Source organism: Tenrec ecaudatus, chromosome 8, assembly GCF_050624435.1.
Source record: "Tenrec ecaudatus isolate mTenEca1 chromosome 8, mTenEca1.hap1, whole genome shotgun sequence".
Classification (NCBI taxonomy): Eukaryota; Metazoa; Chordata; class Mammalia; order Afrosoricida; family Tenrecidae; genus Tenrec; species Tenrec ecaudatus.
The window spans coordinates 115,817,729-115,838,081 of NC_134537.1; the positions used below are offsets into that span (position 1 = coordinate 115,817,729).

At 36.9% G+C, this 20,353-nt stretch overlaps 1 protein-coding gene across 1 annotated transcript in view; it reads left to right on the forward strand.

The window, feature by feature from the left end:
• Window positions 1-20,020, forward strand: part of TUSC3 (tumor suppressor candidate 3) — a 171,350-nt gene extending 151,330 nt beyond the window's left edge. The window contains exons 8-10 of the mRNA XM_075556758.1: window positions 464-538; window positions 3,258-3,348; window positions 19,552-20,020. Coding sequence (XP_075412873.1) covers window positions 464-538; window positions 3,258-3,348; window positions 19,552-19,567 — 182 coding nt within the window. The 3' untranslated portion in view covers window positions 19,568-20,020. The remainder of the gene's footprint in view (window positions 1-463; window positions 539-3,257; window positions 3,349-19,551) is intronic.
• The last annotated feature ends 333 nt before the right edge of the window (window positions 20,021-20,353 follow it).

Here is a 20,353-nt window from a genome sequence, read left to right on the forward strand (position 1 = left end):
TTAGCATGTTGCAGTGGCACAGTGGCCACAGCGATGGTGAAGCCGTAAGGGGCATCCCGAGGATGGCGCAGTGTTTCCTGCTATTGTACTGGCGTAGCTGGAGGTTGACACGTAACAACTTCATGACATGTGTCGTTGGGTCTTTAACTCACGTTTCTCTATGTATAAAAGGTTATAACTCACTTTGAAAGTTCATATAATTCTTATGATCTATACAATTTCTAGAATTACGAGTATTTAGAATTAAACTTTCAAAATATCAAAAGTTGAAGGTTCAAATGTTATGTTTTAAAAAATAAAACATTCATATACAAAGAACAGCACCTATGTAATATAAATTGGGCTTAGCCCTCTATACATCTATGATAACCTTTCTGGTACAGAATACATTGTTATTCAGAACCCAGGAAACTTAAAAGTTTTTCTTTGCATCCGCTTCTGCTGTTTCCTTGACAACTCCTAGATGCCGCCATCACCATGGGGATGGTTCTTCTAAATGAAGCAGCAACTTCCAAAGGGGATGTTGGCAAAAGACGGAGTAAGTCCCTGTGGTGTTTTTTTGTGCTAGGGTTTTAGTTTTCACGTTGGAAATGCATGAAAGCTCTTGGTATGGATACATTTCAAAATCCGCGCTCTAGTCTTAGGGAGTGGAATGTATTTTTGTTTGTGTGCTTCCTTTTTTCTGCTTCTCGTATGTGAACATATATTTGAAAAATAGTTTTCTTTCGAAAGAGGATTGGATGATTTTCCCTGAAGTTGTGCTTGGAGGGAGGCTGCCATTTACCCCTAGGTGTTCTGACATGCAACAAGTGTGGGCAGGTCTTCAAAGGGGTTCCCCACATGTAACCTACCCTCAAGCCGCAGAAGTCAGAATCTACCTCAGACAGGTTTTGTACACTGACGTCTCACAATATCTTCTGCTTTTCTCCAGTTCTTAAAATGTTTCCACTGATGATACACAACTTAACACACACCTTCATCAAAGGCCCAGCATTATGGTTTTAAGCAAGCTAATTATGTTTTATCCTTGGACGGACTATTCGGTAAGAGTCCCTTTTGTCAGCAAAAGGCAACAGTCTGCCTTGAGAGGCATAGGTTAAGATTAGATGGTCAGCTGGACATAATGCTTCCTGTCAGGGTCCTCTGTTTTTAATTAATTCCAATCCTATAGATGATTTTATAATCATACTTTCGCAGGCTTCTGATTAAAACTTTTTCTCAACTGTCTGTATTTCTGAAATTAAACTTAAAATTTATGTGTAAGGAGCCTAAGTGTATCTGAATAATAACAAAAGTTTACTAAGATATTTCATTTTAAAATCGTGAATCATTTGTATGATTTGTAGCCAATGTGAGACATGTGTTTAAATTATCATCCCCAAACCAAACTCCCCACTACTGAGTCGATGCTGATCCATAGAGACCCTGTGGGACAGGCTTTTGCTAACTGCCGTGTGGCTTTCTAAGAGTGTAACTCTTTGTGGGAGTATGAAGCTCCATCTTCCTCCAGGGAGCGCCTGGGGGTTCACAGCTCATCTGTAACCCCCACACCACCAAAGTTCCTCTCATTAATCCTACTGCTTTCCAAATCCCTGCTTCTAAGGGTTAAAACGTTTTGAATATAATACACAATCTACCTTCTTATAAAGTGACTACAGAGGAAATGACTGCATTCCTTTGTTTAGTTAAGCATTCTAAAGTCTCATTGAACATATATTTTTTTAATAAAGAGTATATTCTTGAGACTGACATATCAAGTTTATGAGGACAAACTTACGTGGTTATGTATTAATCTCGTGCTTGATGACTACGTACTTAGATATTCTGCAATGAAAAAGTAGTGTCTTTTACTTTGGTATTCAGCAGCCTTTTACTTGCTTTTCTTTCTGCCAACACTCATTGAACTCCAGGTGCACAAGTCTTGCCAGAAATGAAATGTCACAGAAGCGTCAATGTTAAGGCTTAAAATTTTTAAAATTTCTACTAAAGACAAATAATCTATAAAGTTGAAATGAAAACTGAAAGATATCTAAACCTTGTTTTACCAACACTGTATCTTATCCACTTCTTTGTTTCTGGGAACGTAAGTGAATCTGGCTGTACATAAATGCTAGAATATAATTTTTAAGGTTATATTTCATCCTTGTAAAAGCAAAGTCAAATTATTTTGCTTGTTTTCTTCTCTCAGTGTTTTAAACCCCCTTTTTGTCCCTATATCCCTCAAAATGTTTTTTTAGAATTTCTTGAAGCTAGTAAAATCTAAAGGTATAAATATTTTATTTGTAAACATATTTATGTATTTCTTATTAAGAGGGAATACTACTTTTCTTCAACTTATAAGACGCATTACATAGAAGCAATTTTTTGCATATAATTACATTTACTTTTATTCTGAACATAGTTGCACTTAGCCTAGAATTTTAAGCTTTCAAATTTTATAAAAATGTTTAGATTGAATTTACTGATAATAGCAAGGAATATTATTTAAATGAATATAGTGTTTGTGTGGGCATATTCAACAGAAACCTGACAGACGTTAGAATAAAATTGTCCTAACCATGATTTTTAAAATTGATAATTTTTATGTCGTCAGTACTGTTGAATCCTGAAGCACGAAACACTCTAGTATAATGTCTGGCCTCTATTCTTTCGTAGATCAAATGAAATATTAGCTGCAGCAGCAGTTTCCTTGGTATAGAGGGATTTCCTTCCCTTTGCCTCACAAGACAGTCTATTCTTAGTCTCAGAAGTTTTATTCTGAGGCTTTTGTACTCCAGGATGAATGGTTTTTAATTAGCATGCATTTGGTAGGACACCATAGTAACTAAAATCTGGATTTTGCAGGATATCTGGAAAACAAATTGTATTTAGCGTTCTAATAATGTAAATGTCTCGGCTAATCCAGATCATGCTTCGTAATGCAGATACTAATAATCTTGTTTGTGATTTATCACATATTTGATTTGTTTTTGTTGAGGGGAGGCATATTTTAGTACTTATAGAGATTTCATAAGAGAAGAAACCACCAGAAGGCTAGATAAGCCAAATTTCGTTGTTTGTATACCCCACTTAGTTTCATTAAAAAGAATATGGAAAATGATGAATACAGTGTATTTGGATTATCTGGTTTGCTGTAATGCATGTGTCATGAACTGTTGAATGTAAGTATATGATAATGGATGGAATGCATTTAAAGTTAAACATTTGGAATATCATTTGAGTGTTTCAGACAGTAATGGTGTTTTCTCTCTCTCTAGTCATTTGCCTAGTAGGACTAGGCTTGGTGGTCTTCTTCTTCAGTTTCCTGCTTTCCATATTTCGTTCCAAGTACCATGGCTATCCTTATAGGTAATGTCTTTACACTATAAATGTCTTCATTGTAAATGGTGAGGTAAGCCAAATATTGATAGTTGGCAAACATTTAAAAATTAATATAAATTAGATAACTCATTAGCCAAGTGTCTTTTAATTCAGTTAAGCAAGTTTCTGAGTACCTGCCATGTCTTCAGCATTGTAGTACTTATTAAAGAAATATACAGTATAGTCCCTGTTCCAAATTAGAATGTAGTTTTATTTTAGGGATACATGCACATTGTAGCGTATGCTGTATATTATGCATTGGGGCATACTGGTGGTGTAGTGGTTATGGATAGGACTGCCATCAGCAGAGTTGGCTGTTCAAAACCACCAGCAGCTCTTTGGAAGAAGACAGAAAGTTACAGTCTCAGAAACCACCCGTCCACTATGAGTCAGCATTGGCTCGATGGGAATGAATTTGGTTTTGTTACATATTATACATTTTATATACATAAAGCAAAAAGTTTTAAGCTTTAAGAAACTCATCGAAATTTTTCCTGCTTTGTGTTTTTATGATGATTTTTTACTTAATGTGAATTTTTTTTTCATGTGATGTTCTGTGGAATAACTTACCATCCTGTTTAGAACTCTGCAAGCATTTACCTTTTAAATAAGAAAAGTTGAAGAATAAAAATTAAATGAGTTTCTGATCACTGTAAACAGGGAATGCATATTTCATAAGATTTCTACCAACAGGTCATCAAAATTGGAAGGCCACATTTATTGAATACAACAAATGTTCAGCTTGAGAATTAGCTATTCCTTCACTTACTGAGCTGATTCCTTCTGCCTTGCTTTAAGGAATAAATATTAAACTTTGACTCTCTCGAGGAAACCCTGCCTCTAGCTTCACCTCTTCTCTGAAATAAAGCAATAGAGGCTCTGTGTTTCTTTCCCGAGAGAGTTTAAAGACTCTTTGCTGCAAGACAGAACTAGTGACTTATAAAGAAGTAAAACCTCATCAGACCTTACATCTCTGCCGCACGTCAGCAATTACTTTAACAAAATGTTTTTACGTAAATGACGGCAAAATTTATAACTCTACCTGGGAGGGCAAAACTCATTGCAGGAGACCTGACTAAAGGGTATGGCAAAGAGAAACTCCTGTTCCCGACCTCTTTATCTCCTGCGGTGAGACGGAAGCACATTCCCCAGTGGTCTTTGTTGCACGCCCATTAAAAATAAATGTAGGGTGAAATGGAAGGGATGTGCTTGTCTCAGATCCCAGCTGTGGTATCCTCTGCTTGAATTCCTGCCTGCACCTTTAGAAAATTGTAAAGACGTCAGTCTGAAAGGCCACAGGCATATAAAGGAGGCAAGTAAAGTCTCCACTTGGTTCGTGTCTTGATTCTTACTGTTAGCTGGTCAGCCAGTTTTGGTCCAGGTATATGGAGTCACCCTGAGTCAGAGCTGCCTCAGCAGCCGCTGACCCCAGCACAGGCTACCCACCTGGCATCCTGTGCCGTTCACAGTATAAAACTGCAAGAAAGCAATTACGTTTTTGGAGACGTGCATGAAAGTGATAGAATTATTCAACACATTTAAATTGAGCAGTTGTTATGTGCCGGTTGTCTTTTCTAGGCACGAACAGTATTAGCATTAATAAAAGGAACAAGCCCCTGTGTTCAAAGAGCTCATATTTTCATGTTGACAGAGCAGTGGCGAGGAACTAAAACTAAGCAAGATACAGAAAATGGGCAATCTGTATAAACCATGGCCAGTGAGGGAAAAAACGGCAGAAGAAGTGGATGAAGGAGTGTTTGAAATCTAGATTATTTCTCCAGGGAAATGTGGGTGAACAATGGAATTTCAGTAAGGATATGGAGGAAGTGAAGGGAGTCAGTCGTGTGTGCAGGTGCCAGAAACAGCTGTGAGAACAGTGAGCCTGGGGTCAGAGAGTGAGTGAAAATGAAGTGATACAGGGTCTTCAGGAACATGTAAAGGAGCCTTTGCAGCGTATCAGATTAGGCCTTGGGAAGCTGACTGCAAGATCAGCAGTTCAAACCACCAGCCCCACTGCACAAAGGAACGATGAGGCTATCTACTCCTAACGATTTATGAGCCTTTGAAACCCACACGGACAGCTCTCCTCTGTCCTGCAGAGTCGCCATGAATCAGAATTGACTCGATGGCAGTGAGTCTTTTTTTGTTTGGTTTGGGAAATTTTAGTCGAGGAACCATTTAATCTTGTCTTACTCTTGTGTGTGAAATTTAGAGATCCACATGAACAGCACATATTATATTTCTTCAATCCATGACTGTCAGGAGACCAATTCTCATAATTGGAATACAAAGAGGGCATTTCTCCTGTAATCCATTCCAGGTGGAATAGATAAAGGGATGCATGCACTTCCAGCTCTTGAAAAATTACGTTAGACAAGACATTGTTCCTGCATACATTTTCTCAAAAAATATTTTAAAAAACCCAACCATCTGTAAATGTTATTTTCCTTAAGCAATGTGTTATTTTGACTGATGAAAAAGCAAGATGGTTTAGCTAGACAATAAACTCATTTACTACAATCCTAAAAATGAACTGGGAGTTTAATTCTTAAATATTTTCCTAACAAAAAAGAAATATTTTCCTTTGAATAAGAGAAAGAAATTTCAGAGGTAAATATGAAATTTTGACAGTGCTTATCCAAATTCATTTAGGTAATTGTATAATTAATTGTGAACGTTCATTTCCCCACTTGATATAAATCTCTTTAAGTTGGGAGTGAGTCTAACGTATTCACTGTGTTATTGCCCAGTCCTGGCACAGAGCATATCACATAGAAGGTCACCGAATTTGTGGAACAAACTTTATGTGCAGGTGAATTTTTTAGCATTTTAATCAACATAATTAACATTGTCAAGTCAGTGGTTTAAACGTATTAGAGTTGTGCAGTCAGCACCATAATCAATTTTAGAATATTTCCTTCTTTCTTGTACTCCTTATTAATAGCTCCCCAGCCTCCTCTGTTATAACCTTAAGAAACTATTAATCCAGTTAGTGTCTTTATAAATGTACACATCCTGGGTTTCATGTAAAGGAAAACATACTAAAACAAACAAGCAAAAATTACAGTATGAAGCAGAAAAACCTAATCCGAAAGAAAGTAGAAATAATAACTGAAACTAATTTAAAATAGGTGAAAAAGGAGAGCAAATAATAAGGTGTTATGTTAAATTTTATCCACACGGCATTAGCCTACTCTCCACTGCCACTCTGGCTAGCTGCCAGGCTATCTGTCCACCATCGGGGCCAGTGGTCACGGGATTCACTGAAGGCTTGATCCACTTGAGGACCCTTCAGATGACTTTTGGCCCTTGGCTTTCTTCCATAGCCTCTGGTGTTTTCCTTCTGCATGGGCGTGGTTGACACCTCACTTAGATGGCTGCTTTTATAAAAGATAGGCCTTTAAGACCCCGGCACTATTCTTTCTAATAGCTGGGCACCTTCTGAGTTCTCCACCATACTTTGATATAGCGCCCCTATTTTTAGTGATCTCTTAGTGTTAATTAATTTGGACCTAACATGTAGAATTACAAACATTATTCTGATGGCAGTCTATTTGGTCTATAAATGGAAAAAGTGTGTAAATAATTGTATCTGAGAAGTGAAAAATGCTATATAAAAATCCTCAGAATATTTTCCATTACTCACTAAAGAATTAGGATTCTAAAGCTGCCAAGTTGATGAGGTGCAAATAAACATGCAGAGGTCTTCAGTCAAGGACTAGAAGGGTGCAAACACCGCCCTCAGGAGTGTGCAGGCCTAGATAGGGGTTATTAAGAAACAGTAACTTCGTAACAAAAGGTCTTGTGTGAGTTTGTAGCAGTACTTTTTGCCATACTCTCATAAACCAGAGCAACGGTGAAAAATATCCAAATCTGGGTAGGAGTTAGCCAAATGTGATAGTATATCAACTGCATCAATATCCATAGTTAAATGGAGTTGACCTCCAAGTTGCTTGTATGACTAGTCTTAGGGAACAATGTACTGAATAATTTTACAGTTGCCTTCCAGCTTCACTTTTCCCTCTGAGCTACTAAACAAATGTTTTAGCGACATGTCATGAATGCTTGTCTTAAAGTACTTTTGATCTGGTTGGAAAGAAAAATATGTTTGTGAAGAAGCGAATACCTACATATAAAATATTAAAAGCTAAATTGCAGTTCTGCAGTATGGAAATCATGTATAGGTGGAAACGTTGGTGTGGGCTTGAATGGGAAAGGAAGACTTAATAAGAAGTCTTGAATAAGACCTCAATTTAATTAGTGTGTAGTAGATAAAAAGTTGAGAAGCGGTATTAAGAGTATTTCAAGGGCAGAAAATCAGAAACTACAAGATGTTTGTAGTTCACAGGCTTCTATTGGCCAGCGACCCCTGTTCGGGAAAATAGAGTACTGACGGTCCCTGTGGCCACTGAAAACTTGTGTCATCGTCCAGGGTAACGTTTGCAAGGCTGCCCCTCCGTCGTTGCAGTGACGCATTTTTTGGCCTACACTTGTGTGGCAAACCAGGCAAAGTCTGCTTGGTATCTTAGGAGAATTATGAGTTCTCTTCTATAGTCTAATAATAACATATCTACTCAGTAATAAACATGTTTCTAAATCACTTTCCAGTTAGTGTTCTAGATGTTTCAAAAACTAACTAATGCTGCCCCAGATGAATTGTGGGTATTTTAAAGTTGTGCTTGTCTTGCTGGTATAGAGCACATCACAGTTGTCCTGGCATCTTAGATTGCCAAGGGCGGTGGCGATCATCTCTCTCAGACTCGTTTTGCATTGAAGACAGAAAACATGTGGAGGTGTAGGGCATAACTCCTAGCTCCCAGTGCAGTTCTGCCTCTGATAACTGGTGCGTACCATCAACACGTTATATTCCTGTAGTAGAAAATTATTGCAGCATTGAGATTGGGGGAAAAACAGTAACAACCTGTGAAGCTAGGTGTCCTCTATCTCAGATGATCTGGAGAATCTCCCCATCAGAAAGTCTTAGGAAAATATTGACAGGCTGATGCTATTTCTGCCCTCTAGAAACTTTTTAGATTTCCAGTAATTCAAGAGGAATAAGACAACTTTTCTCAAGGAAATTATGTAGTTGTTTATTTACCTTGATTTGCTTTTCCTTAGATATTAATAAAACATTTCACAAGTATTACTAATGTGTATGGTGAAACAAAAGGAGATACACAGAAAGAATAAGGGTCACTGGCAAGATTATATTATTAATAAAAAGTATACAAATTACATTTATGCAGTATGCTTTACAGAATGAATAAGAATGAGATCCATTATAATTTATATGGCAATTCCAGTTTTAATATTTTACTTAAAATTATTTGTAATATTCTGTCTCCAAATCTCTTAATATCTTCATGGTGATTTATATTATTTTTTCCTATTGTATCTAAGGATCCTTGCTGATGCAGTTGTTAAAATGCTTGGATGCTGAACAGAAGTTCAGAGGTTCTAATTGAACACATTCTTAACCTTACCCATTTTAATATATGTACTAATGAAACAGAAGATGAGATGAAAAGACAGATGTATAAGACAGACATATGAGCCTTTTTTTGAAAAGCTCTTAAGAAAGCCTTTCAATTGTACCTGTTCAAAAACCCCTGTGCCTGCGATGAGCTCCTTACTGTAGCCTCCTGAAAGACGGACATTCAGGCCAAAGACCGAGCGTCAGTGCAGACACCACTCAGCTGGTCGCGGCCTTCATCCGAGCACCAGAGCACTGTCTGGGAGGCCGTGCCTCTAGCTTGGTCGTCTTCTTTGTTCCACTGGACTTTCTGTGAACAACCACTGGTGGACTAAGAAATACTCAGGCTACGCAGAGCTGTGCCCAGAATTACCCTTCAGGTTCCTTTGTAAACTCTTTCCTCACAATTTTGGAATATTTTCTAATATATGTTTTCTGTTTTGTTTTAATTCATTATCACTTTTATTTTAATCTTAAACCCAGCACGACTGAGTCATAGATCATGTATGCACTCCATTCTAATTTCACTTTGGCTTATTTTCTTTATTGATGTGTGCTTGCTAAAAAAGTTAAAGATCATTTTGGAATGCTTATATTTTTTTAACCAAGCACATGTTTATTTTACAGTATCAAATTAGTTTCATATTGTTGTTATATATTGCCTGAGTGCTTTGTAAATTTTAATAAGCATACTTCCTCTATTCGAATCACCTGTCTGCTTGTTACTGACTGCATGACTTTGCGTATATTATTTAAATTTTCTAATCTTCAGTTTTCCCATTTTTCGATGGAAATAAATTGTATAATCCTTATTTGACTGTTGTAAATATTCCGTGAAATAATGCATGTAAGTCACTTAGCACATTGCCTGGAACATAGTAAGTGGTGCATATTTTTTACTGCTTACTGCTTGATGATTATTATTAACATTCAGATATGTGTATTTTAAACTCATACTGGGGTTCTTAAAGTTTTCATGGAAAAAAATGGAATTAAGCGATAATTCTGTTTTTCCAAGAACTTTTTAAGCGCCCTTGTATTTAATAAATATTTTTATAAAGCCTTTGCTGTACACTAAATATTAACTAACTGTTTCATGTATACATGACTAGTTTAAGTGAATGACAGATTTTTCCTGATTGTTTTTAATGAAGAAAATTGAACTACTGAGTCCTTTAAGACGATCCTTGAACTATCCAAAGAACCAGACTAACTCACTGCCATCAAACCAGGGCCAACTTACAGCAACCTTATCGGCCAGGGTAGAAATGTCCCTGTGAGTTTGTGAGAGGAGAGCGTAACTCTTTGCAGGAACAGAAAGCTCCGCAGTTAGGTGGTTTTGAACTGCTGGTCTACTTGTAGTGAGCAGCCCAACTTGTGACCACTAGGCCACCATGACTCAGATCTACATTTCACCCATTTACCATCAGAACATAATTCAGAAGTAGGAGAGATTGCAATTCAGGGGTGGCTTTGAACCTAACTTTGTTTATTAAATATAGTTCTAGCATTTTTCCATCTTCTAAGAAGAGTAAAAGAGCTAACAGGAATACATGGTAGCCCTCACTTAATGGGTTATTAGATCCTTGTATTTTCTACTGACTCACCTTGCTTCACAAACATTCCCTTTAGAGGGTTTCTCAGATAGCATTGACCTGCTAGGAAAATGCCCTACAGAATTCTCCAGTCATTCTGACCCTTTGTTTGTGTCTTGACTTTGCACCTACCTTATAGAGAGCTGTAGTGTGGCACGTTGGTAAAATAACAGCACTTAGAACCAGAAGACCTGCATTTAAATGTGCGGTTTTACTTTTTTATATTTGTTAAGACCCCTAACTCTACAAGTCATACAGATCTGAGTGTGAGTCTTGGACCTTCTCTTCCCTGGAGTCATGTATGTACTTTCCGTCACCCTAACTCTAGTGTTGCTAGAGGCCATCAAGTAGGCTGCCCACTCATGGCCAGCCCACGACAGTGGGGTGGAGCTGTGGTGATTCAGGGCGTGCTCACTGTGTGCATTTTCAGAAGTAGAGCCATCGGGCTTACTAACTGCTCTGAAGCCAGTTAGCATCTTTCAAGCCTCCACTGACAGTTGGAGAAAATGACTGTGCTTCAGGCGCACTGACCAGGAATCCAACTCTCTTCCTTCTGTGTGGAGAGTGATCATGTGACGATGGTATAACAAGAGTTTTTGCCTCAACTCAAATATAAAGGTCACTTCATAAGTTCAGAGAGATTTCCACCTGAAGGAATATGCTACGTTTATGGAGTTGGAGGTAGGTTCAGTTGTTAGATTGTTTCTCCAAAGTATGTGGGGATAAGTAATATAATCAGTTCATAATACTTGAAACTATAGTGGGCACAGAATAAATACTGAAATATTATTTATCTCCACTTTTGTATTAGCCATTGTAACACTTGATCATTTAAGGGCACTTTGCAGCATTGCATTTTATAAGTGTTCATATAGACCATATAGACTCGGGTCCAAGCTGAGTTTTTCAGCACATTTTTAATGCAGTTTTTGTGGTAAAATTATGTGTCTCGGCTAAAACTCGGACCGGCGTATATTCGAGTATATACGGTACCTTATAGAACTTTCATGTGTTTAAAGCTGTGTGCTTGCTGTAGTCTTTTTCTTCCTAGAAAATTTTATGGTACTTTAAAAAATACATTTTCTATATCTCCATGGTGCTATGAGCATCATAGGTACTCATTGAATACTTGGAAATTGAGTGTGTTTACTCAAAACCATTTATGGTATTATTTATACCTTGTTTATTTCCCCTAATTTTACCAAGAACTATTAAAATAGAAACAAAGTGAAGAGAAAAGACAGTACTAGGTTGCTATATTTCACAAATCCAGAAGGTTCAGTTTACATCAGGTGACATCCATAATTGTTCAACAAAATAGCCCTGAAAGGATGTGTGGAAAAATATTTTTTTTCCAGAAATATAAACTCCAAAGATAATTCCAACTGTAAATTGATTCTGAAAACAGAAAACTAAAATATGCATCAATTTTGCATCCATTAGACCCAGAAAAGTATCTTCCAGTGGTTTTAAAATATGCGTGTATCATAATGTCCATGCTTATTTTGAGAGATGATGAATAACAGTTGGAATTGGGCTGCCATGCAGTAAAGGACAATACAGATTAGCACTGACTCACTCCTGAATTTTGACAGAAGTGTCATGGTAAATGAGCATGTGCGCACAGCAAAGAAAGAACTCCTGTGTAGCAGCAGTTTCACCTCCCTTTGTACATCTTCAATATGTATCCTTCATCGGAAGGTAAAATGTAACATAATCTTGAGTTAGACAAATAACAATACAGAAAATGCAAAGCACACCACACATAGCATTGATAACAGTTTCACTGGGATTGCTTTTCTTTCTCGTGCTGAGATACAACTTTGAAGGATGACAAAAGAGGCTAAAAAATTTAGAGATGATTCATGGAAGTGCTTTTCCCCTTACTATATAAAGAATATAGTGAAAAATTGTATAATAATATAGTTCATGTGGAAATTGAATCTTAAGGATTGTTTCTTTCATATTACTGTATTGCACTGTGGTGAATTGGAAAAGTGATCTGGACTTTGAGTGAGAAGATGTGATTTGGACCATGGCACTTAATAAGTATAACCTCAGGCAAGTCATTTAATCTTCTCTGAGCCTCAGTTGTCCTCATCTTTTCAAATAGATCTTTTATTTCCATAAATTGGCCAATGTGTATGAAGTTACTATAAACTACTCTCTGTTAGATGTAAGCAAACTCTTTAACTGTTGATTATTGAAATCAGTCCTACCATCCAGTATTATGGTATTAGATTGACATGATACTGTGACACATTCTCAGATTTTTCAACAATAGACTTTAACCCATGGAATTAGCCACTTGAAAGCCATATATATATATATATGAAAAAAGACTAGGAAAACAAGCTATATATAGCTTGTTTCCTATATATAGCTTGTTTTCCTAGTCTTTTTTTTTTTTTTCCTGCTATAGTAGAGGGTTGCAGTTATAGGAGACTAGCAGTTTCCATTCAAGGCATTGCCTGTGGGAGAGGCTTTTTCTCTGTGATGACTCTGGGGGGGAGACTCTTGTCTTCTTCCACCTTCTGTGCCTCGGTTTCTTGGTGATCTTTGTGTGGTGTGGCATCATCTTTCCCTATCTATGTTGACTTCTCTGTGACTAATCTTTCTTATTTTATGTGAAGATGATTGGTTTAAAGCACACCTTTCACTGATGTGACTTCATTAGCAATTAACGAAAACACTGCACTCAAAGGAAATTACGTTCACATATAATAGAAGTTATGATTTACAGCACATTGGGGATGAAAATTAAATGCCTAACACATATGTAAGTATGTGCCTCTATCCACCCTAATATAGATAGAAATTTTTTCTTTCTTTTACTACTTTCTAGAGAAATGGAAATAGAATTAAAAGAAGTAACAGAAATAAAATTTATTTTACCTAGGAAAATGTAGTCAAATCCTTTCCCCTACTTAAAATAAAAATATGTACTTTAATATTAAGATTAATAAAAAATTCCAAAATGTTAGCTTGCTGAGTTTTTTTTAATCAACATGATACATTTCAGAAACATGTACAGGGATCCTCCGTTGTCGGCACTTTTACTGCTGCTATATCACAGAAATAGCACAAACGGATAATTTCAACAAACAAATGTATTCTCCACGGTTTAGGAGACTAGAAATCCTAATGAGGCTCCAGTCAGAGGGAAGGTTGTTCTCTCTATCTGTTCAGCTCTAGTTGTGCAGTGAAGTCCTTGTCTGCATACAGCATCTGTGGTCCAGCACTCCCTGGAGTCCTCCTTAGGTCTTGGCGTCAGTCCTCCCAGGGTCTAGGATTCTCACTCAGCACAGGGACCCTGCATCCAAAAGGTTCTCTGATCATCTTTCAATGTAGTCGGACCCTCTGCATTTCTCCACCCTTGTTTAATCTCCCTAAAACCTCAAAGGGGATTAACTAAAGATACAGACTAATCCTATGAATTACATTCTGCTGTATGAATTTAACTGCCACTCATCCTGCCTTATTAACAGTACGTAGAATAATTACATCAGGCAAAAATGGAGGATAGCTGCACAGTACTGAGAAACTTGGCCAAGAGTCCAATCTATGACATGTGTAAATGTGAATTATTTCTGAAAAATTCATAATCCAATTGTTTGATTCCATGCTGTGTATTTCAGTATCTTAAACTAGAGAAATACAAGGTCTGAGCTCACATACTGTTTTACAGGGTTGTTTCCATTGTACAAATAAAACTTTCTTAGGCAGAAACTCCACATTGCTCAATAACTCGTTGAAAATAGACAAAGAGATGGACTCTGGTGCAGTCAGTCCACTGTTTGTTCTTTCTCTGTGTCCAACCCGATCCCATGTGCCCGCCTTTTCTTTTGCTCCAGACTTAAGAAGTCTGCCTATTCCTAATTATGACCGAATGACATCACCAAGGACTCCTTTTGGTGCGGGCTGTGTAGAGTGGGCACTGACCCCAGCTGTAGTTAGAGGAAAGTTTCTTTCTAAAGTTAGAAATCGCCGTGCCCCTAACCGTTTACTTGAGGCCTGAAGATTCTCTGGGTTAATAATGTCCCGTTCAGAAGTCTTGATGGCGCAGTGGATCAGTGCTTGGCTGCTGAGTGAAAGGTCAGCATCTGAACCCACCAGCTCTTCGGGGAAAAAGCTATCCTGGCAGCGTGCTTCCATGGTGCCCTCCGGCTTGCGTGTCTATGAGCAATTCAATGCTGTTTTTGAGGAAGCTATGCCTTGGGATCGTCTGTACAGTATTAGTCATAATAGTTTGTCTTTAAAATGAGCACCCCAGGAGTTTGGGCTGAGGAGGTCTGGCCGACAGCCAGAATGAGTCTCTTATCCGAGCACTTGTAGCTATAGATGAAGAGAGTAAGTACCACAGCAGTGGGTTTTCCCTTTGGCACTGCTTTTAGATATGAAAGTGGAGTTTGCACAACTCTACCGAAACCACGTGTGATGTCTATGTGACCGAGTGTCATTGTGCAACATTAAGTCCCCATGATCCTGACTCAGCTTTGTGACCAGGAAGTAGAAGCATTGCAGAACTGAATACTTCTCACCAAACATCTCCGTAGAGAACTTAATCAACTTCCAATTGAATGGAATTCATTGCAGGACATTCTGTACATTCTGCTTTTTGCAAAACAGCAGCGACAGATAGCTCAAACATAAGAACAGTTGTGTGGATGGCACGGGACCGGGTGGTGATTTGTTCTGTAGTGCATAGGGTACCTATGGGCTAGAACCCATTCAGTGGCACCTCACGTCAACAGCAGCCAAACAAAACATGCCTTCCCCCCGCCCAAAGCAAAGCACTATTTGATGCCTGCTTTGAATATTTCACAGGAATGGAAAAGGAACTAACATAACTTAGCTAGCTCTCCAGTGACCAGACCCAGAGGTCTCTCCTCATTCTCAGCCTACGTAACGTTTAAAGCATTCTACCTAACCAGTTCCTCTCTGAAATTTTGTACACTGATTTTATAAATAGCACTCTTAATATCTCCCCCTTTTCCTTTTAAATTTCTTCTCAGCTTGAGAATGTATCTCTCTCTTGAGATCTGGAACCAGACCTGAATATCATATTAACATCCCACTCTGAACATATACAAAACGACCTCATTTCTTCCACTTCATGTGTTTTCTCCATTTCCCCCAAGATGTCATTCTCACAATCACACAGTCATTTTTCACTCGCTCCTCCTTCTCACCCTCTTACACGTCCAGAGATTGGGTCCCCATCACTTTTCATTTTATTGGTACTGTCTTAATTTGTATACTCAGTACATTTTTCAGACTGTTCCTTAGCTTCCTAACTTAATTCTTTATAGTAATTATAATCCCATATAATTTATCCCTTATTCTGGAGTAATGTGAAAATTATTAGTAAGTTATATACCCTGTTATACTTGTATCATTACGATCACCAAAATCCAATAATGCTGATAAAAAAGAGATGGGAAACATTGATCCATGTTTCTTCTAGAATAAATATATCTTCTAGAGACAGATAATTAAAATGAAGAAAATAAAATTAATTTTAATCTTAACACCTTGGTTATAAGGTCCCAGCAGTTGGCTTATATATACATATATATATTTTTTTTTTTTAACTGGCAAAGTATTAGATTTTACACCTTTTGTAATTTTTCCCTTTATCTGAAGTATATTTCAAAGCCATAAACTATTCTATGATATGATCATAGCTATGTATTTGTTCCAGGAGCCCTGGTAGTGTAGTGGATTATACAACAGGCTGCTAACTTCAGGGTCAGCAATTCACAAACACCATTCCAGCTTCAAGGGAAAGATTGAGCTTTCTATTCCTGTGAAAAGTTAACAACTTCAGGAACCCAAGGGGGAGGTTCTAATCTGTTGTGTACGCTTGCTCTGAATCAGAATAGAGTACATGGCTGTGAGTCTGTTTGTTCTTTTTAATTATCATTCTATTGTATGAATGATGCTTTAAAAATCCTTTTAAAATTGGGCTTCCTTATCACTCCTGTTCTTTCTAATGGGATGCCTCTACTGTACCTCAGGGTTCAGTGCAGAGCTCTTCAGCCCCTGCTCACAGGCCACATGAAGCTCGTGAGCTGGTTTTGTTTTGTTTGTAAGCTAAGGGGAGTTTGCAGTTTTTAATCACTAAAAAAATATTTTGTGACATGGGAAACATGAAATTTAAACTTCATTGTCCATCTTTGTTGTATTTAAAGCATTGATCTTATTACACTGGATAGAAGAAATAGCTACAGAGCAGGGGGAAGGAGGATGTCTGGAGGCCTGTGTGTAAGGTTCTGACTTGCTATGGAGTCTTTCAGCATCTAACCCCCTGCCCTTGCCTGTCAGCTTTAGTCTTGTGTTGCTGCCTCTGTTAGAATAGAACATGAGGTGCCCATCTCAGAATAAGCTGGTCACGAAGTCAGTGCTAGGCTTATGCAGGCTTCTCTATTGAGATCCATGTCAAGACAGGTGGGGAGGCCAAAGGGAAGTTGATGGTGGCACCAAAGCAGACCTACCTCTCTCAAGAAATTGGTGGTAGCACTGAAAAAGCACAGCCTAAATAAAAAGAATGTACTCGGTTTTCATTATTCCTGACAGTTTTGTTAAATATTATTAGGAAATATACCTAAGCACTATTAGAAGCATAAATGTAGGAGAGCTATCAGTTATACTGTTAGATTATACATCAATCAAGATGATTAGGTGATTGATTGTGAAAAGGAAAAAAAAAGTCAGATCTTGAAAGATAGAAATGAGGAACTAATCCCTTGAGTGATGATAACAGTATAAAATATTCATATTGGAATGTACTTTGGACATTTGCTATTTATATAATAAAAATCAAACCTGAGATACTGAATGCTTTTAACAAAAAACGTTGAAACTTTTGTTCTCTATTTCCAATGTCTTGAATAAATATCACTAAGAAGTTTTAATAAATCTCAAATTTCTTTACTAAAAGATTCACTTTAGAAATAAAAGAATAGTGATAAATTGGGTGAGATTAAATATCCATTACTGCATATGGTATAAATTAGATTTTGTAATTTCAATTAATAATTAAGTATTTCAATTTGGAAAAATCTATAGCATGAATTAGAAGTATTGTAATTGAGGGCTCTTAGTCTATTTTTATATTAAAATGAATTACAAACATCCCTTTTACATATAGAGCATAAACCCTTTTTAACCTTATGGAATTCTAAAGGATCATATTACTGTATTTTGCTTATATGTTTATAAAATTTTTAGCAGTAATAGAAAGTGACCTTCAGGGCACTGTAACTTAAACTTTTCAGATTAGTTCTTTAAATTTATAAACATATAATAACTTCTCTGTATTTTAAGTTTCAGTTTTTCCAACTTTAATTACACTTTAAAGATACATCATAATCTAGTTTTCTGTATTCTTTAACCCTCACTTTGTGATTAGCTTTCTCTTTAGGGAAAAACGTATCATTGAAACCTGAAAAATTCCAAGCGTGTACCTGCAGGTGACATGTGTATCTGCTTTGGCATCAGTTCTGTTAAGGATTATGTGGACTGACTGTCTCACTAGAGCTTACTGCTCTGACAGAGGTCACTGCTGGCTTTTTTTCACGACAGTGATGACCAGTTGTGTAATCCTGCGGTCTGTAATTCATACCTTGAAAAAGAGAAGGAGTATCTGATTGTGTTGAAATAGCAGTGTGTCAATTTCATTTAGTTTCGTTCCTCAAAAAGAATCACAGAGAATAATTGCTCTAGCTTGTATTGCATAGTTACTTTACATTCATTTATAATAGAAGTATGTGGCATTTACAATATATTTTTAAATCTATATTTTACTATGGGTTAAAATAGTAATATTTTAAAATACCTAAAGATTACATCTGAAATACATAAATGCTAACAATTAAAATGCAGAAAGTTTTCACTAAGGCAGATTTATTTTGGCAAAAAAAATCCCGTTTTAATTTAAATACATTGGCCCTGGAGGTAAATACGTATATAATCTATAAATAGCCCTATGCACTGTGCGAGAAAGCTGAGGGTTTCTGTGCCAGTACAGATTGGCCAGCCCAAGAAAGCCCGGCCTGTGAACTTGCTGTGCATTGGGATCCACTCAAGAGCAGTGGTTGGGTTGCTATATCTCCTGTGACTATATACTTAACATAGAGTATCCCCACAATCATAACATATGAGTGTTTGAAATAACTTTGGAAATCATCCAAAACAAATACTTTTCCTAATGAGGAAACCGAGGTTCAGAAACACAAGGCAATATATGCCTGATTTAAACATGCAGGTACTAATCCTATTGGTTTGAACACATTTTTGACTACATGGCTTTTAAACATACAGTAACCATTCATTTAATTATTGCTGCAGTATTAGTTAAATTTGGTTTGTCTCTTTGCCCTATAAAATCATCTTGTATTGTCAAGACTCAAAGAGAACATGTCAGTGATTAGCAGAAATATAGCAATCTGAAAAAAAATTTAGAGAAAAGTTTTACAAACAAGTAAATTTATTCTCATAGAACTAAAGATTTGCTTACTTAACATATAATGTTTAGCTTTTATTATTATAAAATTTCTTATGTACTACTGCCTATGTTAATGTGTCTTCAGAATTTGGAGGTAATTTTATTATGCTTTACATATATATTCTTTTAACTAACCAATGTAATGAAATTGTAAATTATATAAACAAAAGGTCAAGGACTTAAATGATTGATTTATGTCAATAAATGAGTTATAGATTCAGTAATGAAAAAAATGCAGAACATTAGAAATGCCCACTTCAAATATGTGTGGTTGTCACTCCCCTACATTGCCCTTGTAGATGCCGATTATAATTATTGCTCAAGCCACAGACTGATAGCTTCTCATAGAATGTGATAGATTATGTAAACAAAAACACACCGCTAATCAAATTTTTATGATATCTTCATTCATCCTTTACCATATTCTCACCATGTGCCTAATTGTCATACAGCACCTAGTTCAGAGAAATCGTCCTGAAACAAAAATTATAATAAGATGACTTAAAATGAGTATGACATTCTATGTTATGTTTACATGTCCTAACTTAGAATGGTATGAAGCACATGTATATATTCCTTACATTTAGTATACAATGCCTTTATTTCTTTTTCAGCTTTTTAATTAAATGAAGCCAAGTGGATCGTGCATCACATGAATGTTTACCATGAAGACAAACTGTTCCTGATAATATGCTACTTTGACTTCCTGAGTTCACACCTCTGTTGATTGTGATACACTAGTTTATTCTCGTACAGTATTTCTAAGTGTGGATTTTGCTAGTAAATTTTATTTATAGAAATGAATGATAAATTTTAATAACCTATAAAGGAAGTATAGAAATGTGCTTAAAACATTCAGTGTATGCCACCGGATTGAGTAAAGTTCAATGTAATTATGAATTCATGCTTTGGAACTGTTCATTCATTAGAGAGAAAAACCACAATGTTAGTAGTAAGGGAAACCCATTAAATATGTGGGAACGCATTCTTCGGATTGCACAGGGATAAGGTATGTGCATGAAAGTATGTCGTGTACTTGTACAGTGTTGCTGTTTCAGTTATAAAGGATAATGTAAACTGTTACACATGGTGTTTTGTTGTTATTAATCATAACAATAACTGACGATGTTGGGATCCGAGGGGTGGGGAATGGCATGTCGTACCACTTGGATCCCTAACTTGATAATAGTAGGTTGTTCCAGGGATATAAATCTAAAACAGAAATGCCCCGAGGTAGCATCTCTTTAAGGCATCAAACAATGTGAGCCGTACACCAGAACTACGCCTTCTGCTCTTTACCTTTCGAAGTGCCAGACAGGTATCCAGACTGCACAGCACACCTCAGCGCCACAACTGTGCTTCTCTTGTATTGTCAGGAAGAAGCTTAACCCCATACCGGCCTTCCCTGAATCCACA